This window comes from Ixodes scapularis, unplaced genomic scaffold (genome assembly GCF_016920785.2).
Source record: "Ixodes scapularis isolate PalLabHiFi unplaced genomic scaffold, ASM1692078v2 PGA_scaffold12__126_contigs__length_90152505, whole genome shotgun sequence".
In the NCBI taxonomy this organism is placed as follows: Eukaryota; Metazoa; Arthropoda; class Arachnida; order Ixodida; family Ixodidae; genus Ixodes; species Ixodes scapularis.
This window is the reverse complement of record NW_024609838.1, coordinates 44589681-44611699: the sequence shown is the minus strand read 5'-3', so window position 1 is coordinate 44611699 and position 22019 is coordinate 44589681. Positions and strand designations below refer to the sequence as shown.

At 49.0% G+C, this 22019-nt stretch overlaps 1 protein-coding gene across 1 annotated transcript; it reads left to right on the top strand.

The window, feature by feature from the left end:
* Window positions 1-384: 384 nt before the first annotated feature.
* Window positions 385-22013, top strand: LOC115328488 (glucoside xylosyltransferase 1-like). The gene is made up of 6 exons (XM_029989692.2): window positions 385-557; window positions 682-829; window positions 4445-4576; window positions 10050-10242; window positions 11898-12214; window positions 21828-22013. Exons 1-6 carry the CDS (start codon window positions 385-387, stop codon window positions 22011-22013), a joined length of 1149 nt encoding a protein of 382 aa, XP_029845552.2.
* Window positions 22014-22019: the final 6 nt, after the last annotated feature.

Sequence of the window (22019 nt, the reverse complement as noted above, 5' to 3'; positions counted from 1 at the left end):
TCGGCATCTCGGTAAGACAAGAGAAGGGCGGCTATGGCGGCTCAATCTGGCGCGTGTGTAAAGCGTCTATACAGGAACTCTACTCTCGTCGTGCTCTCGTCGTAAAAAATTTAAGAGGTTTCAAGGCACTCGGTCTTAAAATGTTGCAATTGTGTCAACGGGCCTTTACGTGTAATCGTAAAAAAAAAAAAAAACGGCAATGACCTAAAATTGTTGGACATGTTTCTTCTCGTTTCTGCAGCTTCTCCACAAGGCAAGAGTTGGATGCTGGTGTTCAGTTGACGTACGATGCGGAATTTCAGTAAGGTTAGGTGTTAATGTGGGAACCACGGCGAGCTTAGACGGCAAGTGAGATTTTGAGTGCCGCTGTGTAACTTAAAAGACATGCCTGCTGAACCATTCTGGCTTCGACGCTTTCTTGCCGCGCTCCTCCTCGTCGGGAGTCTGGTTCTACTTGCAAGCCTGTGGTCCAACGGGATGCCTGGTACCGGATGCAGGTGCTTACACGACGAGAGCCCGACCGCTCTACCTCAGGCCGATGGCTCCGCACAGAAAAGGTAGGCGCAACCGCCATGAAGTAATACATTTAAATCACCGTGTACAGAAAGTGGAAAAGCAGCACCAGTTTCGTGAATCCACTCTGTTAAACACACGCGCGTACGCATTTTAAAATCGACGCAGGGTACCTCTGACGATGGTGGTGGTGACGTGTGCGGACGGCTTGGAACTCACCATGGCCAATCTCAAGTCAGCTGTCGCATTTTCGAGAGTTCCATTGAGGCTGATTTTGTACGCCGATGTTGAGAACATCAAGCGCCTTCAAGACAGGGTAACTACAGGGTCGCCCAGCGTGGTTTTGTGCACCGCAATGGACCTTTTCCAAATACCGACGGCACCAGGCGGTGGCTGCACGAACTAAAAATCGAGGAAGTGACCTACCTGCGCTACCAATCGATAATGGGAGCTACGCTACCAGTTGCTTCGCTCTCTGAGCAGCGTCGCGTGCCCAACGCGACGTTAAAGAGGGAAATCCGTAGCGTTCACCCAAACGTCGTGTTTTTCTTTCCGTCCACTTTCTTTTTTTGTGTAACACAATTATATATATGCTGCAATTACGTGTTCTACTCGTCGATCTACAACCTCATTCCGAATTTCCTCGATTTTTCGTGCCGACTTCCACCGCTTGGCATCGGGCGCTCGCGCGTGCGCGGAACGCTTCTCGGAAAAGGTCCATTCCACGGTCCACTTCTAATATATCTCAGGGAAAACCGTCTGCAGACACTAGAGAGCTTTATGAAACCATTTCTACATATCCGATAGAGTACGTTGGGCTCTCCGATACGAACTGCGCATGTGCGAGTGTTCTTCGGTAGCGCATGCGCAGTTCGTACCGGAGGACCCGTCGTACCGCATCGGATCTGCAAAGACGGTTCTCTTAAAGCCTCTACTGTCTCAGGCGTGTTTCTTCTTTGCATGACGGCACGGCCATGTTGGTCACAAAAGACTGCGTAAAGACATGTTCGAAGCATACACATATATTAAACAAACATGTCTGCAACAAGATCCATATGTCTTTTGTGTAATGCAATACAGTGCTGCGGTTTAAAAAAAAAAAGACAAGTGCCCCTGTCACTCCAAATCACTCGTAAAACCGTTCTAGCGTAGTTGCGAGGCTAACGAATAACCAGACCGAAATGGTACTTAGGTTAAGCATGTCAATTTTCACCGTAGAAACGATCCCTGTGAATGTGAAATTTCAGCATTTTTGTGAGTGAGCGTCAAGCGGAAAATGCAGTGAACATTTTTTTTTCAAACTCAAACTTTATCGTTTTTATAAAGAGCTGTAGAGCAAACGCCAGATTAATAAAGCTACGTCTCTTGCATATGATCAGAATATTCGTGCTAAAAAGAAGGAAAAAAAGCAAGTGGAATGTGCGGATAATTTTTTTTAATACTTGTAAACCAGAGTGACTCTTTCGGTTCCCATATCTAGCTGATTGTGTTGAATCTTCAATGAATGAATGCAATTTTTTTTTTTTTTGATAGCGTTAAAATTTATTTACTGTAAAAGAACATCAGTCGCAGATTCACACTCACAAATGCTGCAATAGACCCTTTTCAGAATTTTTTCCGGTCACTTAGATCACGAAAATAAACCCTGGAGAAGGGGAACAAGGGTGACAAAGGACAAACAGAAATCTCCAAACACAGCTAGGTGACTGGTGAGCGACCGAAAAAATCCGCCTGGTCCGGGTATCGAATTCGGGACCTCTCCATTACAGGTGGAGCGCTCTACCAATTGAGCTAACCAGGGGCTAGATATCAGTAGAGCAAACGGGTTTTATCAGCTGCCACCAGTCTAACACCAACAAGGGTGAAGCTTGCAATTTAAGGTTATGATTATAATGCAATTAAATGCAAAGGTGCAAGCGAGCTGGACAAGAATGACGAAAATTATTTTCGTCATTCTTGTCCAGCTCGCTTGCACCTGTGCTCGCTTGTCCAGCTCGCTATATATTCTAGACGTTAACGCGACGTGAAGCAGGAGTTGGATGCAAGAGCTCCGTAAGCGTTCATTTCTAACTCGGGCACAGTGAATCTGTTAGTAGCACACACTCGGCTTCAAGGCCCCTTGGCGCTTCGTTCCGACCGGCTGCATCGTCTTCGCCATCAACACTGAAGGAAAGATTGAAAAAGAACTAAGCGAAACGCACATTGTCATTGACTCTTGACTTGCGAAAGTGACGGTGTCCCATAAAATACTACAGACCACAGGTTCATTGCCGCCATTAGTACGGTAAAAGTTAAACTGCCATTTGAGTCACCAGATTGAGTGCATGAGCGCCGCTCGCTTTAAAACTCGTAGCATGCACCTCGGTGCATGCTACGAGTGTAGTTACACTCGTTGCACGTGCTGGCGTCTGCAGTAGTAATTGTTCTAGAGCAAAAAGTCTAAAGGGCCGCCCACACTAGCGAGAAAACGCGCGTGGCACGCCGATCGCGGCAAGTAACAAAATGTCGCCGAAGCACAGTCAGCGCCACGAGCGCGTGCAGAGACACGCCCTTTATCTTCCCGCTTAACCGATTTATCGGCGCGCCGGGCGCGTTTTCTCGCTAGTGTGGGCGGCCCTTAAAGGGCCGCCCACACTAGCGAGAAAACGCGCGTGGCACGCCGATCGCGGCAAGTAACAAAATGTCGCCAAAGCACAGTCAGCGCCACGAGCGCGTGCAGAGACACGCCCTTTATCATCCCGCTTAACCGATTTATCGGCGCGCCGGGCGCGTTTTCTCGCTAGTGTGGGCGGCCCTTAAAACAAGTTTTGCCTTGCACGCGCGTTCGTCTAAGCCTTATGATTATTTACTTCGAATCTTTTATAAGAGGAAGGCCAGCGCGCAGGGACCGTAGAATTACACTTCCGGCGTTCTCCGGGTAATTTAGAGAAAGGTCTATTGGGACACTTTCTGGTTTTGTGCTATCATTACCCGGCCGATTGAGTCAAGACAATCCGCTTTCCAAAGACGTTGCCATGCCGACAATTATCGCGTTAAAAAATGCGACCAGGTCACTGCTCATGCTTTGAGATTTAAGTGAGGTAAGGCAAAGCGAAAGCCTCCTGCACCATTCGTTGCTGACTAACGCACCCGATACTGCAGCTACAATGACATATTAGTTCCAAAGCGAGCAGCGCTCACTCACCGGAGCACCGCCATGTTTCCCCGCATCCCTACCGAGCCGCCCCCCCCCCCCCCCCCCCCCCAGTCACATGATTTCAAAATCCCTCTCCTAGGTACTGCGGCTAACTTTAGCCGCGGTTAGCGCTTCGAGCAAACGGGCCCAGAGCGGCGCCGCCTCACCACGGAGCAAGTGTGTTGATGGTTCGCTCCCATTTCTGACAAACACCGTGACGTAACGTGGCATGACAGGAGTTTAAGAAACCGCCTTTAGTCGCGCGCGCGACGAAAGGCGACTTTCCAACCTTGTGCGCACAAGATTGGAAAGCAATGCGGTGCGCGTACGCGCCTGCCCGCGGAGCCCCAACCCGACAGCGCCCCTGCTGGGAGATACGCGAAGTCCGAGTAGAGTATCGGCCCCCTTTCAGGTTTTGTTCCGACCTCCTTTTTTTCTTCCACCGGGGTCTGCATATAGACCAACACGTGGCTCTGACGTCACGTAGCTGCGGTGGCGCGGCTGCTGATGTGTCAATTGCGCAGACGCTTTGCTTCACTTTACTGCACATAGACAACGCTTGCCCTGTGTTCACTTCTACGTTGTCTGTTTGTTTTGTTGTTTTCTTTTTTGCGCGCTGTTTGCCCTTTATTTCAAACAAAGATGTGTTCTGCTTACGCGCAGTAGCCCCACCTCATGTGGGGAATACACGGGCTTGTTTGCAAACAGCGCGTTGGTCTATACACATCGTAATCTTGCGTTAATCTGATCGTCCAGATCATGCAGTGGCCTGCGAGTGTCTTAAGCCGGATTACCTACGATCTGCGCTTGGTCATGTTCCCGAAGAAAGACTTCGAAACGTGGAAGAAACTGTTCGTGCCCTGCTCTACGCAGCGACTCTTCCTCCCGGTGGGTGTTTGCTTTGTATCCCAGTACATTATCGTGACGAGGTTCCGATGGACCGTACCGCCAAAAACGAGGTTCTTTCGGCGGCTCTAGAGATTAGGGACATCATCATCATCATCATCTAGCATCAGACATCATCATTGTTGTGTGACCGAGTGGTATGCAAATAAGAGCCGAGGCAAGAGGAACTAGAACACCATCGGGTTGATCCCTCGCTCATGCACACACTTCTTTTTCTCCCCGCACGCATCCCAGACCGCGAGCCACTTTATATGACATCTGCCCCTTTCGAAGCCTTATTTTTCGTAGCAGTATGGTGAGAGTGATATCCTGCCGCTCCTTGTTACAATTGTGGAGGTGTCGGTGCTTTGTTGCCCGACTGCCTTGTTGTGTATATCCGAAGTCGCGGGCTCCTGTTGCCCGACCGTCTTGTTGTCCACTTCCAACGTTGCGGGCTGCAGATGACGGTTTTTGCGCCTCGCTGTACCGTGACTTGTTTCCACCCCGTATGACCGAAGCATTCCCGCTTGGTGGTATACCCAAATTGTGTACCTATCCTTGAGAAGCTGCGCATGCGCGTATCCACGCCTCTGAGTGGGGAGGTATCGTACTGCGATTTCTTGTACGGTGGCGTCGATTGTAGTGCGAGGCTTCTCTTGTTTTTCGTCTGCCGTACTGTTGCCTATACTTGCGTGCATGGGGCCACCAAGACGTCCGCGTGTTTGGAGCAGTCGGCACTGCTGAACGTAGCGTCCTCCTGATGAGGAGTTCCGCTGGAGAGAGACGTTCTGTACCTGGAGTTATATGGGCTGGAAGAGCTTGCGCTACATTGGGTAATTTTCTCAGCAGACTCCGGGCTGTTTGTACTGCTCGCTCAGCCTCTCCTTTACTTTGAGCGTGGTAAGGGCTTGAAGTCACCAATTTGACTTCCCGTTTGTTCGCAAACCGCCGAAAGTCGTTCGATCGAAATGGAGGACCATTGTCTGAGTGTAGTACTTCTGGGCATCCATGCCTCGCGAATATCTGGCTGAACACTTTTGTTATGTGTTCTGTGTTTGTTCGTGAACGTTTTTCCAGCTCTATGAACTTCGAGTAGTTGTCGATGACTATGTATGTTTTTCCACTGCGCTCGAAAATGTCTGTTCCGAGCTCCTGCCACGGGACATCGGGTAATGGAGTTTGAAGCAGAGGCCCTGTGGGTGTTCGTCGATGCTGAATGCATGTCTTACATCTATTGACATAGTCCTGCATCTGCTTGCTGATTCCGGACCACCACACAGAATCTCTTGCTCGTGTTCTGCACCGAATTGCCCCCTGATGTCCACAGTGAAGTCGCTCTTATACTTCTTTATGGAGGCTCTGTGGGATAATCAGCCTATCATTGCGCATTAGTAGGCCTTGTGTAGTGTTCAATTCAGCATCGGCTGATAGTGTCCGGCGCGCGTTTTGGTAGAAGAACATAAGGATTGGATTTTTGCCCAACAAGTTTGAAATACTTCTTCTTGGGCTTCACTCCAGAGCCAACTCGCATCTCCTATCAAAATATTTGGTGGTGGCTTGGTTTCCTCTGTTATATTAGGTAGAAATGTCCCCAGGTAGTTCACCATCGCCAGGAATGACCGTAGCTCAACCAAGTTTGCGGGAGCTTCTATCTTGACCATGGCTTCAGTTTCCTTGAGGTTAGGCGCAATCCCTTTTCTGTCTAGAAACGTGATGCTGCTTTTGCCGGACTCGTGCTTGTTCGTGTACAAGATCACCCCTGCGTCATGGAGGCGACGGAGTGTCAGTTTGAGATTTCGATCTTGTTCAGGCTTTTCTCGTCCAAAAATCAAAATGTCCTCCATGTGAAACATTTGGCCCTGGATTCCCTCGAATATCCGCAGTATTTTGCGCTGCGAGAATTCTGGGGCTGTTGCTATCCCGAACAAGAGTCACTTGAACTGGAAGTGTCCCACTGGTGTAATGAATGTCGTCAGCTTCCTCCACCCTTAAGCGAGTGGTGCCTGCCAATATCCTGCATTCGCATCCAGCTTGCTGAAGACAGTGACAACTTCAAGTTTGGCTAGGTTTTTCTCAACCGTCGGCATGATTCGTTCCCGCACAATCTGTTGGTTTAACTGCGTATAGTCCACACAGATCCGGAGAGCTCCATCTTGCTTTTTGGCCACCACCAAAGGTGAGCACCAGACTGTAGTGTGTTCCACTTTCTCGATGACGTCCATCCTTTGCCATTCTTCTCCCATCCAGCTCTACACTGGATAGAAGTGCGATGGGTACTCTTCGGGGTGCGTGATGGCGAAAGGCTTAGCATCTGGGTGAAGTTAGATTCTGTAAAGTACAATCATCTCCCCCGTCGCTGAAATTGAGATGGGTACTTGGTAACTACGCAATCATGGCTCCAGATAGTTGTCAGCCTTAATTTCGTTCAGGCTTGGCAGTACTTGCAGAGCATGAATCGCCGGGAGACGGGGTAGGGGATGTTGGAGTCTTTCCGATACGTAGAAAGTTGCTCTCGTCATTCTTCCGTTCCAAGTTATCGTCGCCTGGAACTTCCCGAGTGTTATAAACGGCGAGTCTCCTGCCCCCCGAAAATCTTCTCCGGCTGGCTCTAGCTTCGCCATCTCTCCGGCCTTGTACTCCTTGGGGAAATGGCGGTAACGTCCGCCCAAGTGTCCACATTGAATGTGATCTCCTGCTTGTTGGCTTTCGCCTTGATTTACCACGTATCTCCGCTACCTGTGTGTACGAGTAAACCCAGAAACACTTCGTCGAGACTCGGTTTGTGCACTTGTGACCTGTGAGACCCTGCTGCAAGTTTGGAGAAGCATACGCTCTCAAAGTGTCCTACGTTTTTTCAAGCGTTGCATTTCTTGCCTCTTGCGGCGCATTGTGTTTTTTCATGTTTGCACAAACTGCCACACCATCGTCATTTCCACGCCGCACTGTTATAATATTCTTGATGAACAGATGTGCACCTAGGGCGTGCCTCTGTTCTTGCCGTTCTCTTTGGGGTATCTTTTTGGAGCTCCTCGATTTCTCTGGACTCCGTCTTATCGCTCTGAAGCCCTACTTGCTGTCGTTTCATGGTCTTGAAAGATCGCGCTAACGTTGTCGCAATTTAAAGCGTGAGCTTCGCGTCGAGCTAGATCTTTTCGCTCAGCTTCCTGTCTTGGAGTCCTACAACGATGCAATCACGGATCAGCTCCTCGCGAAGTTGTCCATAGTCGCAGGAGTACGCTAAACTGTGTAAGACCGTGATGAAAGCCTCCACTCTCTCGTCTGGTTCTTGCTTCCTCATGTTAAAGTTCGCTGTTTCAAAGATGACGTTTACGCGCGGAATGAAGTGGAGTTGAAACTTGCTCTTCACTGCGCCGTAGTCATTTGGCTCTGCTTCTGAAAAATAGAATGACGTCAGGACGTCTTCCGCTTCTCTCCCCATTGCGTACAGGAATGTGTTTTCTTGTGTCGCAACGTCCCCGTGATGAAGTTCAGAAATGATTTGGTATTTTTCCCAGCGGGTGCTTCATCTTTTCCGGTCGTTACGATCTCTGAAATCCAACTTTTCCGGGAGCTCGACAGCAAAGGGTTGAAGCTAGGAGGACCGCTGCTCGCCTGGGAGGGTGAAGTGCCGGAGCCGTCACTGTTCCCGTCCATGGAGACGGCCACGTGGAAGGTTTCGCTGTTCTCGTTAGGCCTCCTCCAACCGTGGTGCTTCTAGCTTCCTCTGAGACGATATTGTCCGGTTGCCGAATTTCACCGCTGCCACCATGTTGTGTTACTGAGTGGTATGTAAAGAAGAGCCGAGGCTAGAGGAACTAGAACACCGTCGGGTTTATCCCTCGCTCATGCACACACGTCTTCTTTTTCTCACCACACGCATACCAGACCGCGAGGCGCTTTATATGACAATCATCATTACCGTTTCTTTTTTCTTTCTTTTTTCCTAACACCAAGGGATGCTCAGTGCGACGTCAACTTACGGGCAATATAAGCGGGCCCACTTCAGGGCTGACTGAAAGAGCCAAATGCCGCATCGGCTGCCTCTGCATGCCGTCATAAAACCGACGAAAGGCGACAGTTCATTGCCTGGGGTTCCTATCATGACTTTTGAGCTGAATCGTCATGAACGTCCATCTCACATTGCCGAACTCTGTAGCAGCACCTTTATTTGTCTCGAAAACCTTTTCCCAGACAGCCGTGGCCACATTGCAAATATATCATACAAAAGACAGTCTCCGGACGCTGTCTCAGCCAAGTATCTTGTTTCTGTCACATTGGTCAGACAACACCTGTTTGTCGCATGTTCAAAACAAACATGCGTAATACTTGTGTCTCGGCTCATGTATGATGTCATGAAATGATTTTCACCCTCTCGTGAAATTTATGGTTGATAATAATCTCCACGCTCATAATTATAATGCGCAAAGCAATCTTAGTTTATTTCTACAGGCGCTTCAGGTTTCAAGAATCAAGTCTTCAAGTAGCCTTCCCAGTCTCAAAGTCTAAACATCATGAATATTACACACCAGATCGTCTGCACCGTTTTCATTTCTTACTCGAGACAGCCTTTTGTTTTCGCAACAATCAACCATAGCAGCACGTCGTTGAGGAAAGCTTAATTATCGTGCCTGTAGCGCGTCTCCAAATGGCGTGTTTACCGCGTTCTCGGAAGAGGTCCCTCGAATTTCGGCCGATGACGTCATGAAAGTGTTTGGTTGTTGCCTGTGGCGATCCTGGCGGTGGCAGAGCAGTGGAGCTGGATGTGGCAGACGCCTGTTCGTCTGCAGGTCACTCTACAGCCAGACAGTGGACGGAAACCCAACCGAACGCGATATGGGACGTCGCGACGATAGCGATTCTTGCGTCCGCTCGCCTTTTTCGCCAGCATTTCTGCGATCACCTACCAGGATCACTTCATTCGACAGAAGGGTTGATCTCAGACCATGGGGAGCGTTTGCAATTTAATTGCGGACGCCTCCTGCGTAGATTGGTAGCAACTGCGCATGTGCTGCGTTTTCGCGTGCCGAGAACGAAGCAAAGAGAAAGGCGGAGAGGTTTGAGGGCGATCAACGCTTTCGGGCCCTCCTCGCAGCCCGTCATACAAATGCCGCTCATAAGCCACGTGACTCCGATCAGGCAGCTGGAAACTCTCTGTAATACAGGCCAGCTCCGTCACACGCTAGCTCCCGCGACATAACTTGTTGCTGTTTGATGTTGCTGTCTTTGATGCCTTGGTCCGATTGGACGGTAAACCCTCCGGGCGAAGACGCGTTCCAGGCTCAATTGCTTAACGTCAATAGCACAGAACCGTTTTTTGCGGACTGTAACCATTACCACCTAGACGGCAACGCCTGCCCATGACGTCATCATGGGTAGATCCTCGAACCGCCACACCCAAAAACGACTATCCTATCCAAAAGAAAGGACACGTGCAATGTTATATTTGATGACAATTTGAGCCCGGCGTTATCTGCAGGACATGCTACCTAACGAGGATGCGGTCTTGTACGTGGACGCTGACACCCTCTTTTTGAACCCTGTCGAGGAACTCTGGAGCGTCTTTGAGATGATGAACGAGAGACATCTCATGGCCCTAACTTACGAGGTTGAAGACGTGGGTACCAGCTGGTACCATCAGTATGGCAAGCACCCTTACCCTCCACCTTTCGGTATGTATGTACATAACACTGCGCGACACTGATGGCACGATCATGACATCGCCGCTTTTTCTCATTTTACACCAAAAGGGTATTGGCGGGCAATAAACTTTACCAATTAAGTTCAAATACCAGACCAATGCTTTCGACCACTGTAGTAGTTTTGTTGATGATAGCCCATAACCCAAGATCACACTGCCGCTATATCATAGAAAATATGCGGCGTCTGCTGCAGACTTAATGACTGAATTATCTAGGGACACGCCTCAAACATTTTCGAAGGATGTTTTATTCATCCAGTCATACATCGCTCGTTCGATATAACAATGTCACGCAGTGTACAGTCTTGTTTCATAAAAAAAAATGTCTACAATCTCGTTTTTTTTTTTTTCGCTTTTCAGAAAAAAATAAACAAAAAAATGACCGCATCTCCATGTGGTGAATGATGTTGGTTAGGGCGAAGCTCTAGTGGTGCTGATGATACTCATTTTGTTCATAGATAGTGCTGATGGTGCTGATATTTTTTTTATTGCTCATGGGTAGTGCTGAGTTCCGGGTTGCGTTTCGACTTCATTATTACTGCTTTGTGGTCGGTAAAATGCAGAGCCAGTGGTTCTTCTACCGGATCAGCTTGGATCCGCTAGAAGCCGTGGGAACGCATCTCCACCGCTTAAGTCAACGGTCCATGTCAGAAAGAGAATGTGTGGTATGGATCGTGGTTATATACGCAGTTGAGCATTTGACCGCAGCGCCCTCTCGTCTATAAACGTTGAGCCAATGCATGCAAAGTTTAACGCGAGTATATACGCATTTGACCGCAGCGCCCTCTCCTGTATAGACGTTGAGCGGCTTTTCGTCCATGACAGAAACCCCAGCTCTTGAGTTACTACCACATCTCAGTGCCCCCTACTCGTTCCGCAGTCGTGGCCGAGTGGTTAAGGCGATGGACTAGAAATCCATTAGGGTCTCCCCGCACAGGTTCGAATCCTGTGGACTGCGCAAACATTTTTTTTCTTTTTGAAGAAGACAGATGGGATGGCAATCGATGTGAGCACGGACGCCGGACAAGGCTAGACCTTAAGGAGCTTCGCCCCTAATAATGCCGCTTACGAAGAGGCTACAATGTCGAAAAGCCGGTCAAAAATCAAATTACAGGTTCGTGTTTGGACAGCGTAAGGTCGGTCTGCCTCTGAGATATGACGACAGTTGTTTACGCTGTAGATAAAACATTTAGCCAGTGCAGTGCGGCTGCCAGCCTCGGGTCTTGAAGATACATCACGCAGTAGTGGTACTCGACCACACGCTGAAACGATGCACGTCCAAATCGAAACGGGCAGAGGTGGGGATTGGACCAAGGATGCCTGGGTACTGCATGTGCGAGCTTTCGCTCCATGTGCTCTGAGCTCCGGTGTAATTTCTTCGCTAAATGTAGCGGGAACAATTTTCCTCTCAATATAGCGGGACTATTTCTCCGCTAAACGTCATGCTGTCATGCGACATTACATGGTACCATGACGTAACTCTGTTAGCTCACGTGACACCATTATGTCACGGACTCTGTGACGTAACATGATGTTGTGGTCAGTGTGGTTCTGTGTGGTCTGTGCGCAGCAGAGCGTGCAGGTGCAAGGCACCGTGAGTAACCGAGATTTTTCTTCCTGTCACAGGAGCGAACGCCGGCGTAATGCCCATGAACCTCACGCGCATGCGCAGCTTTGACTGGGTGTCGCGCATGGCGCCCTTGATGGAAGAGTACGCTGGTCGGATCCCGTGGGCTGACAATGACTTGATAAACATCCTCTTCAGCGTCCACCCGGACAAGCTGCTCATGTTGACGTGCAGGTGGGGCTACCGCCAGGACAACTGCAGGTTCCACGAGTCGTGCTCGGGAGAAGCGCCCGCCTTATTGCACGGGAACCGGAAGTGCTTCATCACCCCGGACAGGGCACCCGCCTTCTCTACCATCCACCGGGTCATGCGGAAGGTACGCGGGCCATGCTGTTTTCAAACCGACAAACAGACAGAGAAACAGACAAAACAAACACGATATGCAATATGTTGAGCTGTCGTATGGCTGAAGTGTATGGACTGGGACTGGGCACATGCTCTGTGTGTGAGATGTGGGTTGGTGCTTATCTGTGCGAGGCTAGCGCAACAACACACGTCATGCGCATGACATAGTCGGTGACAGCCTAAGAAACTGAGCACATTATTATCGCTTGCGGCGTTACTCGATAATAACTCCGAAAACTGATCACGAGGGATGAAGTGGTAACGTAATAAGCGATGCGGTTCTTCAACTGTTAATTACTCAACACATTGCTTGTCCACCGGTCTTTGTCACCGGTAATTGAGCTGGTGTAAATGATTGACGTTTCAAGAAAACCTTTAGCTTTCACCACACGCCTGCTCTGCTCAGCTCAACCGGTATATTATCTGGTTGGAAGTCACTTGGTCTCAAGTTCACCGCCAGTGGGGATTATTCTTGACTTTGTGTTTTCATACTGGTCCCTATGGACCTCACATACATTTAACCTACGTGTGACGGTCGAGTGTTACAGTCGAGCGTTACAGTTTGTGATGTAAATAAGTGCATAAAAAGATTATGTGTTACAATTAATGTCGTACCTACCGAATGAGATTCGGCCCGAATGTTATTTGCGAGCTGGGACGCGGTCACATTTAATGACGTCCGGTTATAATGACACTACACTCACTTCCTTAATGAGTTCGGCGAAACTGACTCGTAGTTGCTTTTGGCACAATTGAAACGCGGTAAAGAAGAGGAATTTAAAATTAAAACAATTGTGTGGTGTATATGCTTGGGCAGCTGAAGGTTAATCAGCGAAAGTGGGCGTCTCACCAACACCTGTTAGACTTTAAGGCATATCTGCTCTTCCTATGATGTCGCACTATGGGCCCGGCCGCCAGGTGGTGTTGAGCCGACTGACATATTCTCTATTTTTCAGTCGTCCGGCAATGGTGGTGGAGATTATGGCGTAATGCGTTTCGTAGAATTTATTTCCCAGTTTGAAGTGATTTCTCACCGAACTCGGGATGATCCAATCGTGACACTGTAGGTCGTCATGATTATTTGGTTGTGAAAAAGTGCAAAAAACCTGACTCCTCCATATTTTCCGGAAAAGCATTTTGAGGAATAAGTAGGAAACCATTTCAATTGGAAATCGTTTTTTTTTTTTTATTTACTTACTGCCGATACTTTTTCTTGACAGTTACGCTACTGTTTTAGTTCTAGGTAGTTTTATCTGTGTCGATATTTCTACGTGCCTTTTATAAATGACTAAACCTTAACTGGTTAGGTCTACTTTTAGAATCCTGCTGAGCACGAGCGCTCATTAAAGTCAGGGTCACACTCGGCATTGGCAACGAGTTGTTTTTGTGGCGCACTCCTATGGCTCCCTCTCGTGACGTCATTACGTTGCGAACAACAAGTTCGATTGTGTTTGTATTTAGCATGGTGGAAGCTCGAAATTATCGCGCTGTGAAAGCAACCCTGCCAACATTTTCGAAATAGAAGTTTGTCTCTTTTCTCTTATTTTCGTCAATGAGAAATCCTTTGCTGACATCACAGTCAGCATTCGGCCAATCGTGGAAAGCAGACGACAGCAACGTTTTCGATTGCTCACGTCGCCAATACATCATACAGAAGACAGTTTGCATACCGAGGCACATTGATACTTTAGACCCATGTTGTTGTAAAAAAAACTATCTCCAAACTCCGGTCTAAAAACATGCTTTTCGTGCAAGGCTCGTCAAATTATGAGGCGCTGGAGAAATGCAGCCTTCTGCGTTAAGTCCTTATTTCGAACTCTTTTTGTTCGCCTTCCGCCCATTGAAAAGCATGCGGCAAGTGCCTTAGAACGCACCTGGTATTGCTGCGCCGCAGCGTTCTTCCGCATCAAAAAGTTCGTCTGCTTTCCTCGCCGTCACCATGGCAACGAACGCCGAATGAATAGAAGCACGAACGGTACCGCCGCGTGAAGCCAGCAACAGCTGACGCCATTTTACGAACGCCGTCTGCTAGCCAAAGCCGAACGGTGTGTCAGATCAACCGCCTCCGCCGGTGCGCCGCTAGCAAAGACGACGAAGCTGAGACACGCCGACGGCGATCGAGCAAGCAACAACACCGCGGGACGACTGCAACGGCGGCATTTATTCGGATCAAAGGCCGCCTTTGCCGGTGCGCCGCTAGCAAAGACGACGAAGCTGAGGCACGCCGACGGCGAATGGGCGAGCAACAGCACCGCGGGACGACTGCAACTGCGGCATTTATTCGGATCAAAGGCGCGAAACAAGCAAGAACAATTTTTATTTGAATCATAACACCCGATATCCAAGTTGGGGACCACATACCTTTGCTGGGTCTTTCCTGTGAACTTTTTACAGAGACACGGGGTGCCGCATTCAAAACACAGCTCCGTTTGCAAAATATGGGGGCCCTGAAAAGGACCGTTTAGACCGCGACCAGAACCTATAACTGACGTAACGAGCACTTGACGAGCGGTTGGCGCATAAGTCGTCTTTATGCATTTTTTTTTTTTTTATACGTGGTGCAAAGTAATCCCGCCCCATATTTTTATGGCGTCAGGAACGAAGCAGCATAGAAAGAGTACCCTTCAAACGACAAGAATAATAATAATTAAAAACTGCCGGATCTCCGCTGGAGACTCCGAGGCACAGTGGAGTAGTCGTCACGATAAAAAATCTAAAGAAACAAAATAAATAGCCTAACGGTCGTCGGCTGCGTCATAAGGCCTCGCCAAGTGCGGAGTATAACGGTCTCGGCATACGGTATGTATTGTGCATTCGTTATTTTCTTTTCTTTTCTACCACGTCAAATTCTGACGCCAAGACTCTCTACCTCCTCCGTTCCAACGGGTTGTTTGTTATTATTTTAACAAATCAGCTTCAAATAAGGGTCGTGGCACCGAGTAGAGTAAGAAAAAGAGTAAAAAAGGAATATTCCGAGCAGCCAGAGCAGCACGGCTGCTCTGGCCAGAGCAGCTCCTCTCATCAAAGAAGACGCCGTCCGAAACTCCAACGGCTCCCTTCTTATTTTTTTATTTTTATTCACTTTGTTACTTCATTTTGTTGTTGGGTTCGACTGCTCCCTTCTCTGTGACGATGCCGTCCGTAAACATACGTTGGGCGTTTTTTTTTTTTTGTTTTTTTTTTGTCACGCGATGGTGTGGTCCGACCGATCAACCAATGAGTTTGTTAGAATTGTGTCACGAGGTATAAAATGGCGGATGAAATAAATATAATAAATGCAAAGAAGCGCGCAGTTCCCCTTCGGCGCTTTATTCTTCCAGAGGCGAGCATCGCAGTGCCATGGCGTTCAACTTGTGCCGTCTTCTTGGCGCCATGAAAGACCCTCTTGAAGCAATTAATTTGCTTCAGCGCGTTGGCCTGCTCCTGGCTCCTGGGTTTTCGTGCGTGTCCAGAGTGCGAAGCTGCGATCACAAGCTGCAAGTCCGCGCTAGATCTGCGGATGGCTACACGGGGGGGGGGGGGGGGGGGGGGGGGGGGGGGGGGGGGGGGTGCGGGGGTGTGGTGCGGTGTGTGGATGATTCGTGAGGTGCCCAAGAGGGAGTCGGTCAAAGTTCAGTGCCGGGGCGAAGTCTCGATACGAAGCGGTTCCCTTTTCGAAGGATCGCACGCACCTGACGCTTCTCCAACTCATGAAAATCATCCTCAGGATGCCAGAACCTACCGTGCGCCGTCATTCAGCGGGAGGCTGATATCGCAAGTAAGACAATAACTGATTGGGCGAGCCTTTGTCGGGAGGTTGTGGTAAATGCCGTCTTTAAGCATTCAGACATGATTGGTGGCGACGGCGTGACTGTAGAACTAGACGAGAGTACGTTCGGTCGGCACAAGTACCATCGCGGGTATTTAAGGCCTGGCCAGTGGGTTTTCGGCGGTGTGGCCCGTTGCAGCGGGTGCTGCTTTCTTCTTCCCGTGGAGACCCGTGCCGCTAAAACCCTGCAAGGGCTAATAGCCGAGCGGGTCCGCCCCGAAACAAGAATAATCACTGATTGTCGGGCTGGCTATCGCAAGCTTGCAGATGACGCTCGCTTCACGCACCTCACCGTCAACCATAAGCTTAACTTTGTCGACGCGAACACTGGTGCGCACACCAATACGGTGGATTGCACCTGGGCCCACGTCAAAAACTCTCTTCCATCTGGACGGCGCGAGAGCCACCATTTCACTGGTCACCTTGCAAAGTTCATGTTTTGGAGGAGAGACAAGGCGCGCGGAAACACTGATAGATTCCAGTCGTTCGTCGCCGCGGCCGCCAAAATCTAAAGCCCCGACGCAGACAGGGCGAGGATTCTGACGGCCCCGGTGACTTCGAGGGATCCGCTGCGCTGAGCCCGTCACCCGCCTGCATGCATAAAGACGACTTATGCGCCAACCGCTCGTCAAGTGCTCGTTACGTCAGTTATAGGTTCTGGTAGCGGTCTAAACGGTCCTTTTCAGGGCCCCCATATTTTGCAAACGGAGCTGTGTTTTTAATGCGGCACCCCGTGTCTCTGTAAAAAGTTCACAGGAAAGACCCAGCAAAGGTATGTGGTCCCCAACTTGGATATCGAGTGTTATGATTCAAATAAAAATTGTTCTTGCTTATTTCGCGCCTGTGATCAAAATAAGTGCCGCAGTTGCAGTCCAGTCGTCCCGCGGTGCTGTTGCTCGCCCATTCGCCGTCAGCGTGCCTCAGCTTCGTCGTCTTTGCTAGCGGCGCACCGGCGGTGTTGATGTCGCTGGCCTGTAATAAGGCGGAGCCTCCTGAGGGGGCGGTTCACCGAATGATACTTTAGCGAATAGTTGGGCGCCGCGAAGCGGCGTTCACGTGTGGGCCAATACACATACACATGTGGGTTCACATTTTTTGTAATGAGCCGCCTCAGACTGTCGCCGCGAAGCGGCGTAAAGCGCAGCGCGGCGGATGGGTTAACGCGCGCCCCCGTTATTGCCCCGGAGGCTCCGCCTTATTACAGGCCAGCGACATCAATACCCACGCACCGGCGAAGCCGGCCTTTGATCCGAATAAATGCCGCCGTTGCAGTCGTCCCGCAATGTTGTTGCTTGCTCGATCGCCGTCGGCGTGTCTCAGCTTCGTCGTCTTTGCTAGCGGCGCACCGGCGGAGGCGGTTGATCTGACACGCCGCGTTCGGCTTTGGCTAGCAGACGGCGTTCGTAAAATGGCGTCAGCTGTTGCTAGCTTCACGCGGCGGTACTATGCGTGCTTCTATTCATTCGGCGTTCGTTGCCATGGTGACGGCAAGGAAAGCAGACGAACTTTTTGATGCGGAAGAACGCTGCGGCGCAGCGACACCAGGTGCGTTCTAAGACCCTTCCCGCATGCTTTTCAATGGGCGGAAGGCGAACAAAAAGAGTTCGAAATAAGGACTTAACGCACAAGGCTGCATTTCTCCAGCGCCTCATAATTTGACGAGCCTTGCACGAAAAGCATGTTTTTTTGGCCATCCCGCGTCCTGTTTTTTTTATCCGGAACATGGGGCTAAAGTATCAAACTGCCGGGACAAACGGGCTAGAACTTGCTTGGGGGCTCGGCTTGGCTTCGTCTAATCGGGATGACTGGAAAAGCCGAGCACATCGGTTGACGTTACGCTATGTGGAGAATAGGTATTGAAGTGGCCTTAGTTTAGGTGGTGTTGATCCGAGTATCTTCACAGTAGGTAAAACATTTAGCCAGTGGCCTGTGAGTGCCAGCCTGGGGTCTCTAACTTGCGTCACGCTGTAGTCATACAAGATAGCACGGCGGTACGTTGCATGCTTATCCAGATGAAAACGGACATTGCCACCCTAATTCCGAGAATTCCACCCAGGATTTCTTGGTTTTGCACCAGGAGCGTTCGCTCCAAGTGCTCTGAGCAGATGTCCGTTAACAGAATCGGACATCGATCCCTCCCAGGAATACAAAAATTTTAATAACTAAGATGTGCAAACACATGGTCGGCATTTGCATGCGTTACTACATATTCATTTGTCTTTCTTCCATTAAAAGGTGTTTCATCTCAGAATTAAAGAAAAATGAAAGCCGTTTACAACTCCCTGTAACACCGAATTAGAGCGCAACTCTTGAGGAGGAGGAGGGAAGGGTACTGAGGGTCACGTGTTTTTTTGGGGGGGTCACGTGACCTCGGGAGTCACTTGAACTGGGGGGTGTCACAGAACCTCGGGGGGTCATGTGACCTGAGGGGGTCACGTGACCCACAGTTCACGTGACCCCCAGAGAAATGTTCCGCTAGATTTAGCGGAATAATTTTTCCGCTAGATTTAGCGGGGAAATTTACCCATAATACACCGCGCGGTTACGCCGACGGCGACGCCGACGGTGACGCCGCTCAGGTCGGAAACGGGCGCCTAAGAGCTGCGCTCTAAAACTACGACTAACAGTAATAACAAGGAAAGGGCACTCTAGTACCTGCCAGGTTTTTATTCAGATTTGATACCACAGAAAATGCCGCAGATGGCATTTCACGTCGAATTCGACGCGTGGAATCTGGCGAAGACGGCTTTATTATTCTGTGTTCACCCCTAAGCTGACACCGCGTTAGGAGAATGATGATCGTTCGACGAGTCTTACGCGCATTTTTCGTCACATGATCCCATACCACACATGGGTAAATTACTTTCAAAATGTAATTTAATTACAATTACAATTACTTAGCCCCCAAAGTAGTTTAACTACAATTACAATTACTACTACGCGAAAGTAGTTCATTGCAATTACAAATTACTTTTTAAAAGTAATGCAATTACTTTACAATTACTTATTTCTGAGAGTTACCCACCTTGGGCCATATAACTGTAAACGAGTTATATGGCCGCTGTATAAATGTCACGCATTGTACTTTTCTTTTATGAAATTTGTTAAATGGATTATAGAACTTAATAGTTTGGAGTAATGAACTTCTGATTTCTTATATTCTCAAAAAATAAAAATAAATGGCGACAAAATTCACAGGTGCGAGGTGAATCTCTTTAGAGCTTGTGCAAATGGTATCCAAGTCAAACCAACAAAAAATAAACTTAAAAATAATACAAGGAAACAAATATGCGACAGTACTGGTATCATAAAACTCGGTGATTCGCTGCCTCTCCCTGTCTGTGGACTTGTAACATGTCGGATGTGGGTAACCGTAGCACGCGAACTGCGGTCGCTTCCACAAAACTAGTGTCACAATAGCAGCAACTCTCTTGCCAGGGATTCTGGGTTAATTCAGTGCACGGTAACACCAAAAGAAAAAAAAAGCTCCTGAGATATATAATAAATTTAGGATCGTCATGTCAGGCGAAGAAGCAAAGAAGCAGCAGGTCTAATTAACACGACTCACCCTGCCTTACTTCCAACTGTTGTTGCTAAACTGCGCTTCTTCGCCTCGATATTAGAGTAGCACGACCCTCTGTTAGTGGTACCAACATACGAGATAGAGGAGAAAGACGTGAAAACTCATAAAGAAAAGAGAATAATTACATGAACAAAAAAGTCCCCAAACTTGACTGAAATATGTAAGCGAATATGCTAGCGGCGAAGACGCGTAAGGAAAACTTCGAACCTCCCCGCCTCGACCGGATGATGTGATCGGAGCCAACCAGCTCGACTTCGACCCCCATACCCCCGTGTGGGAATGAGAAATAAGAAAGACCCCTAGAAACAGGAGCAACAGGAAGCGAACGAGACGAAGAGTCAGATTCAACTACGACAGGAACGAAAACGGACGCGAATGAAGCCCTCATTTATCAAATTATTTCTGAAATTCTTCATTAAATCGTTTTGCAGTCTACAAAATCCTTCATTCCGTTCTATCCCAGCCTCCCTTTTCCCTTTTTTTGAGCAGGTTGGGAGACTCTCTCTTTTATTGCTTCGGTTGTGCTCTCGTCGCCGTGGCCAGGGGGGAAAAGCGCCACCGCCGCAAAATCTTGCAAAAGTAATTGTAATTGTGCCTGAAATTTAGCAATTACTGATGCTAGAAAGTAATTAAATTACAATTACAATTCCTTTCAGCCAAAAGTAATTATTACAATTACAAATTACTAGGAAAAGTAATTAAATTACAGTAATTTAATTACTGTAATTGAATTACTACCCAAGTATGTCCCATACCCAAGCAGCAGAGAACGGAATCGCGTGATGAGAGGGAGACAGTTGATTGCTCTGGGGTCAACGGAGTATAGAAGCAACAACTGCCATCTAACATCTGCGTCCCTTTACGTTCAAATACAAATTAAGACTCTTTCAACTGGAAAACTATTTTTTTTATTTATTTTCTTTTAATACGGTAAAAAATGAAAGCCGTTTACAATTCCCTGTAACGCCGGTTAGAGCGCAGCTCTTGAGGAGGAAGATGGAAGTGTACTGAGGGACAGGTGACTCCTTGAGGCCACGTGACCTCAAGGGGGTCACGTGACCGTGACCTGAAGGGGTCACATGACCTTAGGGGGTCACGTGACTTCAGGGGGTCACGTGACCTAGGGGTGTCACGTGACCTGGGTGGGTCACGTGACCTGGGTGGGTCACGTGACCTTAGGGGGGGTCGCGTGACCTCAAAGGGGTCACGTGACTTCAGGGGTGTCACGTGACCTCAGGGGTCACGTGACTTCTGGGGGTCACGTGACCTAGGGGTATCACGTGACCTGGGTGGGTCACGTGACTTCTGGGGGTCACGTGACCTCCGTGGGTCACGTGACCTAGGGCTGTCACGTGACCTGGGTGGGTCACGTGACCTCAAGGGGGTCACGTGACCTCGCGGTTACGCCGACGCCGCTCAAGCCGGAAACGGGCCCCTAAGAGCTGCGCTCTAAAAAATATTGAATGAGCATAATCATCATCGTGGCGTTTAATGTCGATAAAACGTTGCGTGTGGACAGTCTTCGAGAGGAATATCATTCGTAATAGAAACCTCGTTAGCTGTAAATACGATTAGCACCAATGCTCGAGGTTCCCCAAAGTGCTTGGGGTCTCGCACTGCGCAAGCGCAGACCTTCTGCTCACGTGCATTACGACATCCCAAGCTAGTTCGGTGACAAATAGTGCTGGTGCCCCCTATAATAAAACCCTCTATTAACTTTCCCGCGTGAAAGGTACATCAGTCTGGGTCATTTGTTGCTCGTGTGTCCGTGCTATCAGGTAGGCGCAACACCTCGAACCCGGGGGCATTGGCGGATTGACAACCATCAAAATCCAAACAAAAGATAGTATTATGGACAACCATACATTTCTTATGTTCGTCCAAAATACTACGGACCGTGTCTTGCGGTCCTTAGACCGTAAGATATGTGTTCGTAAACTGTAAGACAATTGTGATCGTCCACAGATCATAAGACACATAAAATCGTTTATAGACCGTAAGACGCACGGGGTTGTCCGTACACCGTAAGACACATATGCTTGTCCATAGACCTTCAGACACTATGAGCGTTCGTCGACTATAGGACACTTATGGTCGTCCATATCAAAGAGAGTTCTTCTGGGTGTTCCTCCAGTGGAAACCCCGAGCAACACGGACAACAGGCATACGATTTCTCTCGTGTCTTCTTCGCAGTACGAGCTCGGCACGAGCCTGGAGCGGAACTTCATCGATCCACTGGAACGCGAGCTGCGCCGAGTCCGGCAACACGAGTGCGTCGACGAGTTCCTGCTGCACTCCAAGCAGTGGCGGATTCTGGCGCGACAGCTGGACAACGAACGAGGCTTGAATGACGGCGCCAACGATGCGACGGCATCTTGATCAGCA

Excerpts from the sequence above, each read along its gene's own strand:
- LOC115328488 (XM_029989692.2), top strand. The coding sequence starts at position 385 with ATGCCTGCTGAACCATTCTGGCTTCGACGCTTTCTTGCCGCGCTCCTC. Across the intron at positions 558-681 it reads GATGGCTCCGCACAGAAAAG|GGTACCTCTGACGATGGTGG; the intron begins GTAGGCGCAACC and ends AAATCGACGCAG. Across the intron at positions 10,243-11,897 it reads CCCTTACCCTCCACCTTTCG|GAGCGAACGCCGGCGTAATG; the intron begins GTATGTATGTAC and ends TTCCTGTCACAG.